The 20,956-nt window shown below is 53.1% G+C and overlaps 1 protein-coding gene across 2 annotated transcripts in view; it reads left to right on the top strand.

Moving 5' to 3' along the window:
• dmxl1 (Dmx-like 1) overlaps window positions 1-20,956 on the top strand; it is a 27,889-nt gene continuing 6,933 nt past the window's right edge. For both annotated transcript variants that reach the window (XM_048979446.1, XM_048979455.1), the window contains exons 1-29: window positions 1-629; window positions 1,309-1,434; window positions 3,266-3,340; window positions 3,470-3,548; window positions 3,659-3,794; window positions 3,998-4,064; window positions 4,751-4,929; window positions 8,450-8,654; window positions 10,113-10,284; window positions 10,570-10,758; window positions 10,849-11,093; window positions 11,553-12,198; window positions 12,335-12,456; window positions 12,533-12,622; window positions 12,984-13,086; window positions 13,186-13,305; window positions 13,481-13,666; window positions 13,757-15,340; window positions 15,428-15,538; window positions 15,618-15,787; window positions 16,173-16,270; window positions 16,354-16,519; window positions 16,700-16,925; window positions 17,104-18,161; window positions 18,546-18,740; window positions 18,830-18,906; window positions 19,706-19,827; window positions 20,192-20,443; window positions 20,681-20,862. In XM_048979446.1, the coding sequence (XP_048835403.1) occupies window positions 543-629; window positions 1,309-1,434; window positions 3,266-3,340; window positions 3,470-3,548; window positions 3,659-3,794; window positions 3,998-4,064; window positions 4,751-4,929; window positions 8,450-8,654; window positions 10,113-10,284; window positions 10,570-10,758; window positions 10,849-11,093; window positions 11,553-12,198; window positions 12,335-12,456; window positions 12,533-12,622; window positions 12,984-13,086; window positions 13,186-13,305; window positions 13,481-13,666; window positions 13,757-15,340; window positions 15,428-15,538; window positions 15,618-15,787; window positions 16,173-16,270; window positions 16,354-16,519; window positions 16,700-16,925; window positions 17,104-18,161; window positions 18,546-18,740; window positions 18,830-18,906; window positions 19,706-19,827; window positions 20,192-20,443; window positions 20,681-20,862 (7,068 nt within the window). In that variant the 5' untranslated portion in view covers window positions 1-542. The remainder of the gene's footprint in view (window positions 630-1,308; window positions 1,435-3,265; window positions 3,341-3,469; window positions 3,549-3,658; window positions 3,795-3,997; window positions 4,065-4,750; window positions 4,930-8,449; window positions 8,655-10,112; window positions 10,285-10,569; window positions 10,759-10,848; window positions 11,094-11,552; window positions 12,199-12,334; window positions 12,457-12,532; window positions 12,623-12,983; window positions 13,087-13,185; window positions 13,306-13,480; window positions 13,667-13,756; window positions 15,341-15,427; window positions 15,539-15,617; window positions 15,788-16,172; window positions 16,271-16,353; window positions 16,520-16,699; window positions 16,926-17,103; window positions 18,162-18,545; window positions 18,741-18,829; window positions 18,907-19,705; window positions 19,828-20,191; window positions 20,444-20,680; window positions 20,863-20,956) is intronic.

Below are 20,956 nucleotides of genomic sequence, written 5' to 3' on the forward strand. Positions count from 1 at the left end.
TCTCTTGATCACATACGTACCTCTTCAGCTTTTTCCTCGAACTGAGCTCTGTTTCTCTGCTGTCGACAGATAGTTGAGGAAGTAGTAGGATCTGCAGCCGCTCGGTTAGATATTTCGGGAACGTGCGGTGCGTACCTACCGAGAGCTGCGCTGTCCTGTTGCAGTAGGTAATTCGCAGTTCCCTGCGGAGTTGGAGGGTACTCGTTGGCTAGTAGGCGGCTCGGTGTCATGTGAGCGGCTGCGTGGAACCGGTGGATCCGACGCTGTCAGCTGGCGGCTCGTCCGGACCTTCGGCCAGTCTGGCACAGTGAGCCCTGGGCGGGGGAGTTGTCCGAGTGGATACCCAGCTGCCTGATTCGGGCTGATCCCCAGGCCCCGAGTTCCCGGGCTCCGACCAGGCTGAGTCAGTGACACCTCCACGCATGTCCGCCGTGGCCTGACGACCCGGGGCTGCGATCCTGTCAAAGAGCTGTCCCCGGCATGGAGCTGCCTAATCCCACCTGGCGTCGCACCAAGCTTGGAGTTTAAGGCAGCGGAGAACGATGAATCTCCACCAGGTCCTCACAGGGGCTGTGAACCCGGGGGACAACTGCTTCGCCGTGGGAAACGTAAACGATGAGCCCTTCACGGTAAGGAGCATGTGCCCTCTACCGCCACATCATCGTGCACGTACCGGGAGCGAGACCTGGGCGCCTTACATCATAGCCCTGCATGTCACGCGTGCCTTTGGCCTATTTTGCACATCGTCCTAATACGCACGATATTAACATCGTCTGCATTGAGGCTGAATTGCATATTTCAGCCTATGAATCTAGGTAGATCTTTCTCACCTTTCATTGAATTGCGACAGAGAATTCGATCTCCCCTCTTCCCGTTCAGATCAATGCACTTTCACTTTGCGTTTTTTTTTTTTTGCTGAGATAAATCATTAGTTATTAGCAGACCTGCAGGCAACAACTAAATTAATGCATTCGTTGTCCTTCATGTCTGTATTTTAAGACACTGGTTAGAAGCTGTTATTTGGGGAAGAAAATAGGAGTTTGAAACTTCGAAGTTTTAGGCTTTGAAGGTTGGGTTTTATTCATTTAGACATTTTTAGGTTACATTTAATTCTAGGCTTCCTTTCAGTCGTTTAACGCAAGTGTAGGTCAGTCAGGCAGAACCTGCTTTCGCAAGCAAAACACTTAGAGGAAAGTTGTCATTTTGAAAGCTCGTAATTCCAGTTTATCGAAGTTGCTTCCTAAATGGAGTGTGGGGAGTCAGTGTTGGGTTTCTTGTGAGCTCCAGTCTTCCTGTCCTGCCCTGTAGGCATATGCGTCTGGCTGTGACATCATCATCCTGGGCAGTAACTTCGAGCGCCTGCAGATCATCCCAGGGGTCAAGCATGGCAACGTCCAGGTGGGCTGTGTGGACAGCTCCCTGCAGGGCGGACTGGTAAGAAACTTAGCCTAGTGCTCTTAACCTCCTTCCTACCGTGCTGCTTGTTTGGATGCCTGTTTGTTTAGCGCTTACTTAGCTGTTTAGTAACCTAGTAAATGAGGATTAACCAAATTTTGGTGCAAGTCCAACAAGGAACACTTTCTGTTAATGCTGGTTCTGCTTCATGGGAATTCTATGAACGGGGGCATTTCGTGCCTGGAAACGCAGCTCTGAGCATCAGGGAAGCTACTTCAGATGGTGTTACAGATGTGATGTTCAGCTCATTATGTTGGCGAGGATGCACAATGAAAACTGAGTATTTAAAATTAATGAGGTTTCAGAGGCATCAGCCTGGCTGTCTGGGATGAGGAACGCGGAGCTGCTGGTTTAAGGTCTTTCAGCCGGACCTGTGAAATCTAACACGGAGTCTTTAAAGATAGACTTCGATAAGCTTCGAAGTTCTGCCAGGCAGGCGGAGTTTATGTAATGTTTCAGGTGGTCCGGTTCTGCCCATTTTGGATCAGCACAGTGTGAACACAGGTTCAGTTAGGTCCAGTTTAAGCCGGCAGTTGACCAGGTGACATGTGGCGGAAGCCAGTGAAACGTTTCATGACTAAAACCTTTTCAGGACCAGTACTGGTACGAATGAGGAATAGCCTCTTGCCTTACTGGTTCAACAGGAAGGCTGTTTATTTGTTTGCCCAGTTGTAATGAACGGGTCGATTGTTTGCGGATTTATTTCTGACAGCGTGTCGTGCAGCAGTGGGCGCTGAGCCCCAGCTGTTGCTGAGAGTTTAGCAAAGCAGGGCAGAGTGAAGGTTGCCCCTGCAAGCTGAGGGTGGTTGTGGGAAAGAGCTGAGGGTGGGCTTGTGGGGAGGTGGATTTACAGTGTCTAGTTAGCAATCCTCCGTCACCCGCCTCCTGTTTGTGCTAGGCTGCTCACGGTACCAACACGAGCGTGCCACTTTCTGGCAATTATGATTTCAGCGCACAGGTGCTGGATGACAGTGTCTTAACGCAGTGCGTACAGGTGTGAAATTTTCTGCGGCTCTGCCTGCACACCGCGCAGCGCTAACGCAGCAAGCTGTGCATGCGCAGTCAGTGACAGCCTTACCGCAGGCAGCCACACCGCGCAGCGCTAACGCAGCAAGCTGTGCATGCGCAGTCAGTGACAGCCTTACCACAGGCAGCCTCACCGAACAGGCATCTTCTCTCACGTGTCAGAAATCTCCCTGACTAACCTTGGGGGCACTGACATCCTTTTAGCTACCAGCGGGAGGGGGCACGGCATTAACCTGCTGCGGGCGGCCGCTTGGCGCCCCGGCGGCGCTGATCAGTCGCGTTTCTGGGTTGTATCCTGAGGCTGTCCTCCTTGATGCTAGTACTTGCTACTGACTGTAGGCAGAGCTAATTTTAGCAGCGGGTCACTGGGTAGGACGTTTCCTCTTTCCCCATCTGTGATCAAACTGTGTCACTTTACAGAGAGGTCTGTGAGTGGCGGATGCAGACTAAACAGCGGTCGCGTAAACAGAAAGCCCTTTTTCTCTTTTCAGTATCAGGATATTTTAAGATTCCGGTCTTTGTTCAGTGTAAGCTGTAATTCTGGGAGTTCTGCTGCTCGTGTGAAGCTGGTTCTTGTCTTGCATCTCTGCTGCACCTTTATGACTTTCGTATTCTCATTAAAATGCCAGACAAATGAGTACAAGTGTGTCACGCATCGGGCTAAGTGGCCGAGCAGCAGAAAGGTAATGGGTTTCTGGTTCGCCGTGGTGCTGCGCTTTGCGGCAAAGCTATGGGATGTACGGCTGAAGGTGCGGCGCTTGTGTTTCCCTTCTCCGACTGACAGGTGGCAGCGTCCTACGGGAACGTCGTGTGCATCTTTGAACCCGTTCCTGTCCCGGACGCAAAGGAAAAAGCAACAGTAGGTGTTTCTCGGATCCGCCGCGTGGTATCGATGTGACACAGTGGCGTTGACATTTTCCCGGTTGACCTTTCTGTCGCATGGATGGAGTTTCTATCTGAGGGTTCTGTGTGCTTTTGTGTCCTATAGAAACTGAGTTATCAGTGGCAGAAGAGAGGACAGATTGTTCTGAAGTCAGCGGCTATAAATCTTGCTTGGGATCCCACAGGTAAGACCCAGGGGTTTCTCCTCAGTGACCATGAGTCCAGTGGGAGTCTTAACGAGGTTAGACTTTCACCACTGAATATCCTGCCTCCTTTTTTTTTTTTTTACACAAAGGAACCCAACTCCTTACTGGGTCAGCTAGCCTCCAGCTATGGTCCAACGATCGTCCCGACTTGGATCCCAGAGAAGCAGAGGAGCCGGCAACATTTGGAAGCCATCTGAGCAGTTGGAGATGCATCTGGAAGTGCAAGTAAATGCCCACCTGACACCGTAGCAGCAGCAAAAGTTATTATTTTGGAAAGTTTGGAAAACGTGAGCTGGGAGGGGTCTGGAGGCGTTTGGAGGACATTCATATCAGGCTCCTCTAGCCATCATCCTTCATCCTTCCTCCTCTGTGGGTTTGGTTGGTGCTTCCCCACCAACGCCTCGCTGTTACCTCGTCTCCTTTCGTAGGACCGCCTCCCCCATCCATCTGATGAAGTTCTCTCCCAGTGGGGAGTTCTTCGCTACAGCTGGCCAGGCAAGCACATTCCAGATACCTCTTTGCTGTCGACTTTGTCGTGGACTGAGACTCTTTGACCATCTTGTGTTGCTCTTTCACCTACATGTTTTTATATGAGTGCACGTATAGACTCTGCTTTAAGGATGTGCATTGAATTGCTTAATCCTTAAAATTTCAACCATCTCCCGCCCTAACAATTTCGGTTGTCATTGTGCGGCTGTGAGCTACAGATCTAAGCACTCGATATGTGAGGGCTGTTTCAGTCGCATTTTGTGTTGCACCTGACTATGACCGTTGGACTAAGACTTACAATCTGCCTGGTTGTCATCTTAAATGCCTTAAGGAAATCAAAGCAGCTCAAATCAAAGGTTCAAAGTTGGTGGGTTTCAGCTATATAAATGTTATAAAAAGGCTAATTTGTAAGCCAGTTCTTTTCTTGAAGCGAAACTCAAGCGAGCCCGTTTAGGTCTGCTTGGTCTCAGTGAAGAGGGTCTTTTGTAGCTCTGGACTTCCTCATGTTTCATGCACAGGCCACTGAGCTTTTGGAAATACCAACTTCCTCCCGGGTACGGTCTAGTACTGACTGTCTTTCAGTCATCACAGCCGTGGGATTGATTTGCTCCAAGGTCATCAGTGAAGTAGGTGGGCTGGCATGCCAGATCAGATTTCTGTATTCTCACTACAATGGACTTCTGTGCCCGCAGGATGACTGTCTGGTGAAGGTGTGGTATAACACCAGCCGGTGGCAGTCCGGGGGGCCTGCCCTCTTCACACCCCCAGAGCAGGCCTCTTATGGGGAGACGGACTTCTCCTTTGTCTACCTGGCCCACCCACGCTCTGTGACTGGTTTTTCCTGGAGGAAGACCAGCAAGTACATGCCAAGGTGAGAGGCGGCTTGGGGTCTTTTGTTCCTGTGTGTGTTTATTCGTTTTACATGCTTCCAGTCATTTTATAACCCGTGCCATACGAGACCTGCACTTTGCCTTTCTGCTCATACCTTTATTTTTTTCTCTCAAAGTTGTTGAACATGTTATGTTTATGGTCTTGGAAATAGATTCCAGATTGTCACACTTCTGGATTGTCTACCGATGCCTTGCTGTGAAAGTGCCGCGTGTGTGTTTCACGCCCTCAGGCCACACCTCCCTGGATCAGGGTGCAACGGTGCTGGGGGCAGCGTGTACATGTATGACCTCAGGCTGTGTAGGTTTTCCTGGACACCTAATGCGTGGAGAGAAGTGATTTGAGATTTGCCTGTTCTGGTGAATCCCAAGTGAGGATTGGGAGGCTACAGAACTGTGCTATCTATACTGGTTCTGAGCTGAAGCGGGTCGTTGTGGGCATCTACAGAATGCAGTTTGCTCCGTGCCATGCCTGAAGGCCTTGCTAAATCACCATGCTGTTTACAAAACCCACGTCATATGCAACTGCCAGGCCCTGTTCCTGCAATACAAACAGAGTGTGACACCCCAAGTTTGCATGCCTCTAGGGCAGAAGAATAGATCCGGTTCCTTCCAAAGTTGTTTGTAAAGTCCTACCACATTTGGCAGTCAGACGCACCCAAGCAGGACGTGATGTGTTGTGTGCTTTGGTCTGGTCGGGCTCAGTTGGTGGCCGATCCTCTCTGGTAATCCATCTGTATTTGCATCTTGCACAGTCAGAAAACTAGTTGCTTTCTTTTGGTTTCATGTCATTGCCTCGCTGTTTCGTACCCAAGCGTGTTACCGATATTACACTAAATCCAATAGCTTTTGTTTCCTGTGTGCATCTTCCTATGAATGAGAGAAGCTTGCATGTGGGTTGGGTGCTGAGTGTGACTCACGGTCCAGGTAGGAAACGTCACGAAGGTGATCGTGAGGTCATATTAAGGTGCAGTCAGTGTGAAGCCAGTATTTCTGTTCCTAAGCATGCACGCAATCCCCAGGCGCTGGTTGCTGAGGCGAGCTCCTTTTTGTTGCTATGGAAAATTAGGAGTCTGGAGGGGGGGGGGGGGATAGACAACCCCCACGTGGCGTAGGCAGAAAATGTAACAAACTAAACATTTTTGGGTTACCTCAGTCTGGTTGCCGGGCAGAAGATGAGATCATGCAACGTTCGAGCTAGGCCATAAACCGTAGAACTCAAGAGGTCTCACCTGAAGTCCAATCTTTGCCTGTGGATGCGACTTTTCAGCACTATGTGGATCGGCCATTGCTAATTATGTGTTTCGTTTAATCTTAAGCTATGAAAAAAATAGATAAAATGTCCACTTTTTCATTCAGGAGTTGTATTGTAATTCCGAGCACTTCACCGCTAATCTAGTGCAAGAGCTGCGTTAAAGACTGGACTCTGGGACTGGAAGTAAGACTAAGGGGCCATTTCGTGGCCTGACGAGACGCCCAAAGTCACAAGCACAGGTTGAGAAATGCTTCAGTAAGACCACACCGAAGACAGAAGCCATAGATAAGGAGTAGAGATATCAGCTCATAAGAGTGATAAATAAAGATGTGTCCGTTCTGTAGCCCTGGGGGCACTTTTTGCTACTTCCTGTATAGGCGTAGTGGATAAGGTGCAGTGCCTATTGGTGGTCTCACTGCTTGGAGGAACTTCCTGGGGCAGATGGTAGGATGTATAGACCGAACATCAACGCAGCGTCCTTGTCGCATGCGGCCAGCAACTTCCAAGATGGTGATGTATCTTTTTCACTATTTCTGTCCTCATCACTATTCCTATTCTAGTTTGTTTTGGTTTTTTTTTTTTCTTGTTCACTTAGCGTTCTCTTTCATTAGGGGTCCAAGCACCAGCGGTTTGTTATTTTTGTTTTCGTTCTGGTTCTTCATCACCAAAAGTGTGTTTTACACACGAGAACTGGTCATCACGCTGCGATTGAACTCTGACCCCAAACCCAGGAGCGTCCCACCACGGTTGGCTGTCAGGCGCCAAGGCAAACCAAAGGTTATGGAGAGAGCAAGAGGGGGAAGAGGAGATTCTGAACAACAGGAGTCAAAGACAATATTGAATGTAGCTGAATGTGCTTTACCAAAGTGATAAGTAAGACCCCAGCATTGGAAAGGTGGGCTCTCAGACCATGAGTGTTGACTTTAGGGGAAGAAAAGCAGAAGAGTGAAAGGGGATGGAATAAATGGCGTTGCTAGCATTAGTGAGATGACTGTGAAAGAGCAAATTTGCTGTCTGGACATTGATCCATTCAGTATCGTAACCAGTGTAACTATTGATCATGGCTCTCTCTCCAGTACACTGCACAAGACAAGGGAAGACATTATCTTGAGCTAAGGAAACGTGAAGGATGCGTACAGTTACCCTCCTTCTCCTTGGCCGGTCAGACCACAGTCTTGTCCACATGGTCATATACAACGTAAGCTAGAGAATAACAGCATGAATGAGGTATGAAGGAAGATGAGGAAGATCACTGGCTCTGGCAGTTAAGCCTGCAGTTTAACAAGTTTGCAACACATCTAACTTGTCTCCTGACTACTAAAGATGTCCCTGGAAAACCACTTAGCCAAGTACCCATGCCTGAGAAAGGATGCTCCTATACCCCTAATGACTATGGGCCAGTGAGAGGCCAGTATCCTTCTGCTAGGAGAGAAGCTCCGGTTGATAAAGGTTGATTACGCTATGGTTGTCCTGATCCGATTACCTTCCTGGTGTTGAGCGTCATGTCACCATCCTAGTGATTTTAGCGTTTACATCAATGATGCAGTGATTCAGAAGCTTCATTGTCCTTTTTATAAGTACAATGACAGGCTAGACTAGCATTACATCAGGGAGGAAGTCCGCAAGAATGCGGGGAATAGACTGTTGTTCTTGAGCATGTCTTACTAATCAGTCATAACATTGGTCATGCACTTTGCTGCTTTTTCCTGGAGGGTGTAATGTCTATGCATGTGGCTGGCAGGCTGAACACACTTTTGAGGAACGCTACCACTGTCTGAGTATGGACACTTTGGAAGCTCTGATGAAAGGAAGGATGATGTGCAAACTGCACTTCAGTCTGAAAAATGAGGCCTGTCCTCTCAAGAGATAGATACTACAGTTGGGGACCGTGTTCTTCACCTGCTCCTTTTTACCTTATGCTTTTTGATTGGCCAACACTTCCTGCCTCCTTGCCCCTAACCCCGCCCAGTTCACAGGACACTAACCTCTGTCTTTGACTCATCACTATCCTCTTCCTCCTGCACTAAATTATTTGCCTTGTTTACAGACGCATTCGTACTTCATACGTATCACCTGCACTATACTACATACTTACCGGTTACATTATGTTTACCTGCTTTTTTGGAGAGAATTTTTACAATGCTATTTAACAACAGAAATGACCTTCCAGGGATAAGCATAGATCTTTCGTCTTATTGGTTCATAAGCCCATTTCTCAACTTCTTCTCATTGCTGATTGGTTCCTGCAGGGGCTCTGTGTGCAATGTGCTGCTCACATGCTGCAAGGACAGCGTGTGCCGCCTGTGGGCTGAGACTCTGCTGCCTGGTGACAACGGACTGTCGCGGTACACGGGGGGTCACCGGGATAGCCTGGGGGGCGAAGCACTACGGTCCACAGCCAACATGTGGAAGACTTTGCCCAACGTTGGGATGCAGGAAAGGAGCTCCTTGGAGGTGAGGCTCCTCCCTTTCATACGAACTGTGTTGTACTCGTAAATAAATGGGTCACACCTACTGACAGTCACTGGCTGTCCTTATAGAGGACAGGGTCATGACTGCTAATGATCACTGGCCGTCCTAATAACGAGTGGGGTCTCATCTGCTAATGATCACTGGCCGTCCTAATAACGAGTGGGGTCTCATCTGCTAATGATCACTGGCCGTCCTAATAACGAGTGGGGTCTCATCTGCTAATGATCACTGGCCGTCCTAATAACGAGTGGGGTCTCATCTGCTAATGATCACTGGCTGTCCTAATAACGAGTGGGGTCTCATCTGCTAATGATCACTGGCCGTCCTAATAACGAGTGGGGTCTCATCTGCTAATGATCACTGGCCGTCCTAATAACGAGTGGGGTCTCATCTGCTAATGATCACTGGTGTCCTTACAGTGGGCGGGGTGTCATTTGCTAACGGTCACTGGTGTCCTTACAGTGGGTGAGGTCTCATCTGCTAACGGTCGCTGACTATCCTTACAGTGGGCGAGGTCTCATCTGCTAACGGTCACTTACAGACGGTGGTGTAGAAGGCTACCATTTCAGTACAGACCGAATCTATAAAGTTCAGCACATCCTGAGTTGTTATACTTGCTTTGTAAGAATAAATACACAAGGGAGTGTGAATTTAGTTTTTTGTAGGGTTTGCGGGTTTCTATGTGAGGCTGCAGGCATCACGGCAGATAAATCACCGCTGGTTGGGATCTTATGAAGGTTGCTCTATTGACCCTTAATATCGATTGCCTCCAAAGTCCTCTGTTAAATGATGAAAGCCTCCTTTTAGGGTAATGCAGCACTTTGCTCCCATGATGCCATCCGGGGTCACACCTCTTCCCAGTCCTGTGAGTCAGACTTGATGGGTGTGTCATGTGTTGGACAACTGTGTTTTCTCCAACTTGTTCATGTATGCAGGACACATAGGGCACGCAGGGAGTGTGCAGCGGGCGCAGGGAGTGTGCAGCGGGCGCAGGGAGTGTGCAGCGGGCGCAGGGAGTGTGCAGAGGGCGTACAGCGGGCGCGGAGGGCGCAGGGAGTGTGCAGAGGGCGTACAGCGGGCGCGGAGGGCGCAGGGAGTGTACAGCGGGCGCGGAGGGTGCAGGGAGTGTACAGCGGGCAGACTGGACACTGTGGACCCACGGCACAGGCAGTGAGGCTGGTCCCCGTCCTGTGGGCCACTGAGCTTCTGCTTTGTCATTGGGGCTTCAGATGTGGGTGACACTGAGTAAGGTGACGTTTGCTCGGAAGTCACGTGACCTGGCTAAAGGGACTCCGTGTTTCTCTGTGTAAGATGTGCATGTGCAGATTGCAGTCTGAGGAACGTGATAAACTACATCCTGGTAAACGGTTGACGGCGGGTTCGTACAGGGTGCCCTCTGGTGGACAAGTCAGTGGCACTGACGCCGCTCTAACCATGCAGCTGAAGCTGAAGGAGTCCTGGAGGGGCCCGGAGAGATGTTTGGGCCACCCGGCGTACACGGGCTTCCTGCCTCACCAGCAAGACCGGCATCGCATCCACTGGGCTAAAGGGGCCATGAATGCCAATGCCCTATGCCACTTCCACATCGCCGCCAGCATCAACCCGGCCACAGGTAAGTCCTGGCGCCAGCCCCTTCAGGCACTATGCTCGGCACATCAGAGTGGGTCATTCCTGCCTGATTTCCTCTTCAGCTTATTTAAGTACTCGGGTCAATCAGTCAATTAGAAGGCCATGGCACAGGTCATAGATCATATTTTTTGACCACTGGCTAGAACTGAGTGAAAGCTACCTGGCTATATGTAATAGTGTTAGCAGGACCCTGATATTTCCCCGAGACCTTCCTGAGGTTGCTGAAGGATGATGTCACCAGCGAGTGACACGCGGTGTTCCTGTGCAGACATTCCGCTGCTCCCCTCCATATCCTCGCTGTGCGTGGCTGACGACGAGGAGCCGGCGGGCCCCTTCACCGTGCATTGGCTCAACAACAAGGAGCTTCACCTCACGCTGGCCATGGAGGTGTATCTGCAGCAGCTGCGTGCCACTGCGGAACAGCGCAGCCCTGAGCTCAGCAGCCGCTCCGATGAGGGTATGGGGGGGAGGCGGGGCTTCCGTAGCACAATGCTCGGCCAGGGGGGGGGGGCAATGGGCAGCTCAGTCACTGCGCCTATATCTGCAGAGCGGTCTGACGAGGATGAGTCAGTGGGCTCCCCCACGAAGGCGAGGCCGACCCGGGACCCAGGGGCCTGGCCCGGGGTCCCACTGGCCGGCGCGCAGGTGGACCACAAGCTGGGGCTCCTACTGGAGGATTGGAATAAGGCCGCCGACATGCTGTTCAGCATCCACCCCACCGATGGCTCTCTGCTGGTGTGGCACGTGGACTGGCTGGATGAGTACCAGCCTAGAATGTTCCGGCAGGCCCAGGTTAGTCGAGTGATGCGGGATGCGAGTGATGTGGCTCACGTTTCTCTGAGGGTAGCCCAGTTTCCATGATGAGGGATAGAGAGATACAGACGGACGGATGGATACATTTTATTCATGAATACCTTTTATTATTTAATCCCCAATACATCATGCAACCTGACAAAATCCAAAGTCGTGTAGTGCAGTTACAAGACAGAAGGCAAGAGATACAGGGTCATAGGAGTGGATGTTTTTGATGAATGCAGTGGAGCAGTGTATATATTTAGAGTGTAATGCAAACATGATGATTAGTGCAATGTAGAATGAATATCAGTGGAGAATACAGTAAAACACTGTACAGTGAATAGCATGTAACAGAGTGCAGTTAATATAATTATTGAAATGCAGAGTAATGGTATACAGTGGATGCAGTGGAAGTCGAGTGGCAGCAGTTTAACCATGGTAATGCCCCCCCGGCAGGTATCCTTTGTGTCCCGCATCCCTGTTGCCTTTCCCACGGGTGACGCCAACTCGCTGAGTCGCAGTGTGGTCATGTACGCCTGCAACAAGAACCTGGACCTGGCCATCCAGCAGGGGCGCCAGCGGCCCGCAGGGCTGCCTCGCTCCGCATCCACGCTCATCGGCTCCGGCCAGGGGAAGGGAGCGGGTCTGCGCCTCAGCATCTTCACGCCCAACGTGCTGATGATCTCCAAGCATGCTGACGGCTCACTGAACCAGTGGGCGGTGAGCTTCGCGGAGGAGTCGGCCTTCTCCACCGTGCTCAGCGTCTCGCACAAGTCCCGCTACTGTGGCCACCGCTTCCACCTCAACGGGCTGGCGTGCCACCCGCTGCTGCCACTGCTGCTCACCACGTCGCACCATAATACGCCGCACAGCCCCTCCCTGGATCCCACTGCCGCCCTCCTCCTCGGCCCCCCGTCGCCTGGCGGTGCCTCTCCGGACCCCAATGCCATCTACAGTGAGCTGATCCTGTGGCGTGTGGACCCTGTTGGGCCCCTGTCCTTCTCCGGGGGCGTTTCAGAGCTTGCCAGGATCAACTCGCTCCACACCTCGGCCTTCTCCAATGTGGCCTGGCTGCCAGTGCTGATTCCTAGCCGCTGCTTGGGTAAGATCATGGGGGCAAGGGTGGCCAGGGGCCAAGGGGGTGGGGGCATAACTGGATCAGGTGTCATTTTGGGGTAAACAAAGTCAGCTGACTCAGCACCATGCCGCGGTTGACGGCACATGCCGTTCTCCCTTAGGTGCTTATGGGAACTCGCCCAGCGCCTGCTTCGTGGCCAGCGATGGCCACTCCCTACGCCTCTACCAGGCCGTCATCGAGGCCAAGAAACTCCTCAGCGAGCTGTCCAACCCCGAGACATCGGTGAGCCTCGCTTCAGATGCCGCCCGTAACAGTCCCTGTGTTGACCGTAACACCCCGTTGCTGTCCCCTGCCCCAGAGATACGTAGGCGAGGTCTTCAGCATCGTCAGCCAGCAGTCCACTGCGAGGCCGGGATGCATCATCAGCCTGGACGCCATCACTGACTTCGTACGTATGCACACTAACATGCCTGGTGGCCCCTTTGTCATCGGAGGTCAACCCTTGTTACCCTTCATCTATAGCGGATGTGAAAAATGCTAGTAGTAATGTGGGAGGTGGATGTTTTATAGCGCAAATTCTGAAGATATATATATATATTTTTTATAAACGTCACATAGACACTGGGGGTTTATATGGTTATATATACACTGTGCTCTCTGGTACTGGTTCATTTTTCTGGCTCTCTGGTTAGTGGAAAAAGGGCACACACTGCTCTGGTCCTCCACCACTGCCGAAGGGCGCTGCTTCCTACCCGACCCCAAATTCAGCTGCTTTTTCTGGGTTCTTCTTCCTCTCTGTGTCTCTGCAGCAGGGGAAGAAGACCCAGTTGCTACACGTATTTGAGGAGGACCTGATCTTGTGTGACGGAGGTCCTGACCATGCCCCAGAGACCCCCACCGGCTACTTTGAGGGTGGGGTACCATCGTGAGCTCTTCTCATTCCTCTATAAGAGTCAACCCCTGCCCCCCCCCCCCCCCAGCAGTGATAACCCTCACTCTCCACCACCTCAGGTCCCACTGGACCCAGCTTTTCCGCACGCTTCTTCCTGGTGGTGATGGAGTACTCCCAGAGTGGACGGACTCTCCTGCACATGTGGCACCTCCAGCTTTCAGCGCTGCAGGCCTCTGCGGGTATGTAGCTCGGCGGTCCCATATTGCAGGAAAACGGGGTTGATTACGGTGAGCCTGCAGGGGGCGCTGTTTTTAGTTATGTGAAGGAATCCCCCACAGGTCCCACTTACTGGCCAGTAAAATGGCTGGTTGGATACACTCTTGCATATCTGTCCTTTGTGCTGCCCCGTCACAGGCGTGCCCTTGGACAGCAGCTCTTACCCTCCGGGTTCCCCTGAGAGGCAAAGCACCCCCAAGAACCCGACGAATACCTCCAACCTGCAGAGCGCCAGTCGCCTGCAGCTCTCGTCCCGCAGGGTGTACAGCGAGGAGCTGCGGCTGCCTGATGGCGTGGAAGTCCTCCAGGGTACTCCCTCAGCAGGTTAGTCACCCGCCTGCTTGCTAGAGGGGGACTGGTTATGAATATCGTGTCACAGGGGGGTTCACAGACTCTTCACCGCTGTAATTACAGGACACCTGAGCTCCTCTTCGCTGCATCCAGCAGGACGGGCTCCATACCTACTCGCTACGTCTTGCTCCGACCACAAGGTGAGGTTCTGGCGCTGTCAGGTGATACCTCAGCAGGCTCCTTCGGGAGACCAGTTCTACTCCTGGGAGGAGTGGCCCCTGTTGGTGGAGACGGCCCTGGACGATGGCAGCGCCGTAAGCGTGCCAGGCCGACCCATCGAGGTCAGCTGTTGCCACACCAGTCGCATCGCGGTGGCGTACCGGCCCATGGACACCGGTGTGAGTCACCGTGTCCAGGTGGGAATCTTTCAGTGTGAATCTACTGGTGGGTCTCGTTGGATGCTGGAGCAAACCTTTGGCCTGGAGGAAGCACCCTTACACAAGGTTGACGGGAGCCTGAGCCTGGCATCACTCGGCACGGAGGAGGCAAGCGATGACTCCTCTGAACCTGGCACAAGAACCCTGGTCCATCTGGACTGGGTTTCCAGGGAAGACGGCTCTCACATCCTCACCGTGGCCATCGGCCCCAAGCTCCTGATGTATGGACTCCTCCCGGGGAAACCGCCGGAACTGGGCCTGAGCGACGGCTGGAGGGACGGCTCCTCCAGGCTGGTGCTCCTCCGCGTCGTGGACCTGGTATCCTCGGTGGAGGGCTCGCCACCTATCCCGGTATCCTTGTCGTGGGTGAGGGATGGCATCCTGGTGGTTGGCATGGACTGTGAGATGCACGTGTACTCTCAGTGGCAGCCTCCGCCTCAGGTAGGCTCAGCCGTCACCGGCAGTGTCACGTCCCTGCTGGCCGCCTTGCGGCAGGCCGGCGACGACCCATCCAGCCCCCAACCACCCCGGCGAAATCTGACCCGCTCCATGACCAGCCTGGCCCAGAAGCTGAGCGGCAAGAGGACGGCATACGACCTGCCCGCCGACATGGAGGACTGCGGCCTCTTCGAGGCGGCCCACCACCTGTTCCCCACGCTGCCGCAGTACCACCCTGCCCAGCTCATGGGCCTTATGGACCTAGGCAGGGTACGACGGGCTAAGGCCATCCTGGTGCACCTGGTGAAGTGCATTGCCGGTGAGGTGGTGGCCTTGCGTGACGGCGGAGATGGGCACGAGCGCCGGCTGCGCTCGCTCAGCATCAGTGCCAGCGGCAGCACTGCACGTGACCCTAAGATCTTCAGCAAGAGCGAGAACCCCGACTACACAGAGATCGACTCCATTCCACCACTGCCACTGTACGCCCTGCTGGCAGCCGACGGAGGCGGCACAGCCAAGCCTGACAATGTGGGGGGCGGTCCCTCTGGGTCAACCTGGCCGGACACCTACAACGAGCTGTTCCAGGCCGCTGCAGTAGAGGCCGACCCAGACCTCCTGGAAGGCGACCGGGAGGAGGTCGCCAAGGTGATTGACCTATCCCGGTATGGCCCCACCTTTTTTGGGCTGGACCATGCCCAAGTGCTTTCAGGCCACCTGCTGTACTCGCGACTCCCGGGACTGACTCGGATGGAGCAGATGTCCCTGATGGCCCTGGCAGACACCATTGCCACCACCAGCACAGACATAGGAGAGAGTCAGGGCAAATGTCAAGGTGGGTTTCTCTGCTTTGAGGTTTTCTTGCCCACTCGCTGTTGCTTGGATGTCCATGATCAATCTTCGCCGTTTTCCCATTTGCCAGGTGGGGAGACCTTGGACGAGTGTGGACTGAAGTTCCTCCTGGCTGTCCGTCTGCACACCTTCTTGCTGAAATCCCTGCCCCCTGCTCACCGGGCCCAACTTGTCCGCCAAGGTGAGAGGCGTCAAAGCCCTGCCCCTCATTGCCTGATTTGGCTAATTAAACTAGACCAGCCTTCTCTGTGACCCCACAGGGCTGTCCACCTGCCACTTTGCCTGGGCCTTCCACTCGGAGGCGGAGGAGGAGCTGCTGAACATGCTGCCCACTCTGCAGAAGGACGACCCCACTTGGCATGAGCTGCGAGCCATGGGCGTGGGCTGGTGGCTGCGCAGCAGCAGCCGGTTACGCAGGTGCATGGAGAAGGTGCGTCTGCATCCGCTGTGACCATATGAAGATCTTGTTTCAACCAAGCAGTTGAGAATAAAGAGTCACAGAGTACTCAACTGGTTGGTTGAAACAAAACTGGATTTTCACTTTCTGAACCTGGACTTTCCACCACTGCCTGTGTTCCGGCACAGTATTCATGTATAGTAAGGGCCAGCCCAAGGCAGAGGCAAACTGAGTGGGCAACAGGGGTCCCCCCCCATTTGATCTGCGTGTCAGTATGGAAAGGGAGATGACGTGACAACTAGGTTAATCATATTTTGCTCTGGGTCCCAGAAAGCTATGCGTGTAGTCCAGCTACCATACATACAGTTTCCCTGGGTTGTATAAGACACGGTGTGAGGTGGCCTTTTGTTTTCAACAGGTAGCAAAAGCCGCTTTTCAGAGAAACAATGACCCCCTGGATGCAGCCATCTTCTACCTGGCCATGAAGAAGAAGGCTGTGGTTTGGGGGCTGTACCGGTAAGTATGGTGTCCGCGACCCATAATGTTGAGCGGGCCAGTGGCAGGACGGGAAGTCTGAAGAGCATTCTGCTTGTGTCCAGGTCCCAGCAGAACGTGAAGATGACGGCGTTCTTCAGCAACAACTTCAGTGAGGACCGCTGGAGGAGGGCTGCGCTGAAGAACGCCTTCTCTCTGTTGGGGAAGCAGCGCTTCCTGCACTCGATCGCCTTCTTCCTTTTGGCAGGCTCCCTGAAAGACGCCGTGGAGGTGAGGCTGGTTCCGCGTGAAGGTCCGCTTTGGCCCAGCTGCTCACATATGGGACAGGAGGAGCCATTTAACTCCCGGACCAGCCTTCAGCTCTTCCATGTCTCATTTTCTCCACTTATTAACTGAGCCTTTCTCTTAGTGACTTCTCATTTATCCATGTTACCATTTCCACTGTAACAGGTTTGTCTAGACAAGATGCAGGACCTGCAACTCGCGCTGGTGATATCCCGACTGTACGAGTCTGAGTTCGAGGCCTCCTCCACCTACAGGAACATTCTGCACAGACACGTTCTGGGCCATGAGGCCCCGGCCCAGATACAGCAGGACCCCTTCCTGCGCAGCATGGCTCACTGGATCCTGGAGGATTACAGCCAGGCACTGGACACTCTGCTGGTGCAGCCTGAAGGTAAGGCCGTCTCCATCCAGCGTGGCACTGGAATCTCAGCCAGCTTGCAGTCTCCTCCCTTTGCATGTTTAGAAAGCTGCGTCTGCCCTATTTGTTTTGCTGCCTTTTATCTCTGCCACATGAGGTTTGACTTTCTCTGTTAATGAACCTTTTGTATGCTGCCTTCCTGTCGCTTCAGGCCGGGTTGCCGTCCCATCTCCTGAGGTGTTCAACTTCTACACCTACCTCCGCATGCACCCGCTGCTGCTGCGTCGTCATTTCCGCCACCCGGAGTCCAGATCATCTGCTCAGGTGGGCCTGGCAACCGAGACTCGCCTGGCCGACTCCATCACCCTGCTGGAGCGCCGGCTCTTCTTCTCCGCCGCCTATGCCCACCTCCAGGCCGGTTGCCCCATGCTGGCTCTGGAGGTGCTCTCCAAGATGCCCAAGGTCATCAAGAAGTCCAGGCCTGCCCCATGCCAGGATATGTCGGCCATCTCCCCTTCCACCAGGGACTCCCTTCTCTCTGTCGAGGCCAAGCAGGACCGGGCCTCGGACCTGGATTGGTCCCAGCCGGTGCTGAACGGCTACGAGTCGGCGTCAGACAGCCTGTCAAATAGCCGGTCGGATTCCGCCTTCAGTTTCGACTGGAGCCAGCCCTCAGGCACCATGCAGGAGGAGCCGCTGGAGTTGAAGTGGGACACCGAGTCGGAGGACGACGAGTCAGGTCTGGCCATGAAGAACGTCAAGGCGGAGAGTGTCCACGCCGTCTCCAAAGACAACACGGAATCCTCGTCCGTGACGGAGTCCGAGGGGGACCTGGTCACCACATCTGAGGACATCCTGACGGCCCAGCTCAAGTTCACAGCCTGCCTCAGGATTTTGACTACAGAGCTGCGCACGCTGGCCACGGGCTACGAGCTGGACGGGGGCCGGCTGAGGTGCCAGCTGTGTCACTGGCTGGAGAGGGAGGTGGCTGCACTGCAGCACAGCTGCAGCTACAACCCTGACCTGGAGGAGGTGACGGGGGGCATCGCCGGGGGTCCGGCCCAGGACGAGCCGTCGCAGAACCCGGAGGGTCAGCTCGGGACGTCACTGTGCTCTGTCGAGCTGCAGCGGCGGCGACGCCAGTGGCTGCGTCAGAACGAGCCGCTGCTGCGCATGTTCCTGAGCTACAGCAGCCTGCACGGCTCGCATGGCGGGGGCCTGGCGTCCGTCCGCATGGAGCTCATCCTGCTGCTGCAGGAGTCGCAACAGGTCAGGTACCAGTCTTGCTACCATGCTAACAAGCTAAGATAATAGGGTGATTTAGTTATTTTACGCATTCCCATCTCTCGATGGCCACCAGAGGGCAGCCAGGAGTGAAATTTCTTGGAAATCTCAGCATTTACAGTTTAATCTAATGTAAGCCTTAACTGCGCTAGATATTGTTAGCTCCTTGGTGAGCATGTGTGTGGGTTTGTATTTTCTGCATTACGGGGGCCATGTCCCCAGAGTATGGTAAAACCTGTTACTTTGTAGCTGTAGCTTGTGGGGACATTTTTCGGGTCCCAATATAAACTTATATTTTATGAAAATCTGTGAATGCAGAAAACGTGTGCACACATACTTAACCAGATGACTCCTGATGTCCCCCCCCAGGACGAATCTGTGGCCTCTGCGGCCCTCGTTCTTGCTCAGCCTAAATCTTCCATCCCTCTTCTGCTGGCCTGCATGGCCAGTGCCAAGACGGTGGTGGCCAATCCCATTATGCACCTGTCCAATCTCACCCATGACATCCTGAACACTATCAACTCTCTGGACGCCCCCCCGCATCCTAGCGTCGTCGACGGCAAGGTGGGGACCCTCATAAGGTTTATCTTTTGCAGTAGGATGTTTGCTCACTCTGAATTCAGCCCCTCCCTGACGGTCTATCTTACTTCCAGATCTACGTGATGCACACGCTGGCAGCCTCTCTGTCCGCGTGTGTATATCAGTGTCTGTGTGACTGCCGCAGTCTCAGGTGGGTCTCGTCTTCAGACTAGAGAGTCTGTCGCTCCCTGCGTCCGGGGCACCGCCTGTCGGTGCCTGTTGCTGATAGTCACATACGATTCCCTCTTTCTAACAATAGCCATTTAGTAGTTATTAGTGGCATTTTTCACTGACGGATGAACGTATCTCATTATTTGCTCCACCTGCTCTTCTTTTAGCTGTGGAATTGAGATTCCCCTCTGCTTTGGTGCATCTGAGTCTCCCCAATAACATGATCACTTGCAGCCATCGAATCGTTAACTGCTAATGAAAGAGTCCTAGAAAACACACCGTCAGAATGCAAATTGGCAGTTTGACTTACCAGCCGTACTCGATGTAAAATAAACTAGAGTTCATTTAGGGCAGGAGTCGTGGCACTCGTGTCTTCAGCAGTAGCTGGCAGTGCCATTTCCATGGTAACCTGACCCTGCAGTAGAGCTGGTGGACAGTTTGCTGCAGTACAGCTTGTTCTCCCAGAATGCTCTGTTTCATTGGGTCTCATCGATCACTCAAGGCCATACCGCCAGATCTGTGTTGACTCTTTAGAATTATGATCTCTGCGTGTATCTGGCTGTACACCACGTACTTTCTGTTACGTTTCCTATATTGCTATATTTGTTGCCCTCTTTGTATTCTCCACCACTCCAGCCTCTCTGGCATTTCGAGTCTGTTTTCTAAAGGTGCTGCTTCTAAGAAGTGCACACAGAACTAAACGCAATGGAATAGATGTGAACTGAACTGTTTTCATTGCTGTAACAGGTTTTCTTTTTGCTGTCTCCTGTGCTGGTCAGACATGCCAACCAATTCACAGGCATCGTCTACCAGAGCTTCCTGCTGTCCCAACAACAGCCAATGCGGACCATGAGCACAGAGGAAGCTGTCCTTCCCAACACCTCTCCGGCACAGTGGCCAGGTCTGTACACGCCGAACGTACCCATCATGCAAGGCGGGGTCTGTACGCGCCGAACGTACCCATGACGCAGGGCCCAGTCTCTACGTGATGAAGGTACCCATCATGCAAGGCGGGGTCTGTATCCATCACACAGGCTATACACACCAGTCATACCCAAGGCACTGGCTAGGTCTGTACATACCAAGTGTACCTATCACATGGGCCAGGTTTCTACATGCTAGTTGTACTGAACATGCCAGTCTGGGGTTACATGCCCATCACAGGACAGGTGTTTTAAAATCCATTGAATTGAGAAGTGTATATGCAGCATATGGCTGGGGCCACATCCTTCGCACTGGTAGAATCACAATCTCCCTCCCTCCAGGCATGGCAGCTCTTATCCGCCTTCTGAGCTCGACGGGTGAGGAGACACAGTCGGGTCTGACGGTGCTGCTTTGCGAGGTTCTGACCGCGGTCTACCTCAGCCTCTTCGTGCACGGCCTGGCCACTCACTCCAGCAACGAGCTCTTCCGCATCGTGGCCCACCCGCTGAACGCCAAGCTGTGGGCAGCCGTCTTTGGTGGGGGTTCGCGCATCCCGTTCGTGGAGCGGCCCAGTCCGTCCAGGATGTCCTCAGGTGAGATGGCGCTTAGTGAATATGGAACATTTGCATCCTGTGTCTCAGTCCACAGCTGGAGCTGGGAGAGTGGTGGTTCTGACTTATCTCTCTGATCACCGTCAGTGTCTGTCATGAGTTCCAGTATCAAGGATACCTGTTGTGGTTCTGATACTACAGATGTTTCAGTAATTAACAAACCAGCTGATATTCTGTTGGGCCCACATTAACGTTACTGTTATATTCCACTTGGTTCAGTATCGTCAATAGCCGATGATCTGGACCGGAAGCCCAGGCGCTTTCGGCTGCGGTCGTCTCAAAGTGCCTCTATGGAGAGTGCCCAAGGACCTCCTAGTCCTGTTGTGGAGCAGGAGGCCTCCATCTTCAAGGAGAACTTTGTTCCCCCTGAGCTGAGCATCTGGGACTACTTCATTGCCAAGGTATGGGCTCAGCTGTCCTCCAGGAAGGAAATATGCCGGATAATCACCTTCCCCTTGACTTTCACAAGGCTGAGATATGGCCAGTGAGGCATTT

This window comes from Brienomyrus brachyistius, chromosome 2, assembly GCF_023856365.1.
Source record: "Brienomyrus brachyistius isolate T26 chromosome 2, BBRACH_0.4, whole genome shotgun sequence".
Lineage (NCBI taxonomy): Eukaryota > Metazoa > Chordata > Actinopteri > Osteoglossiformes > Mormyridae > Brienomyrus > Brienomyrus brachyistius.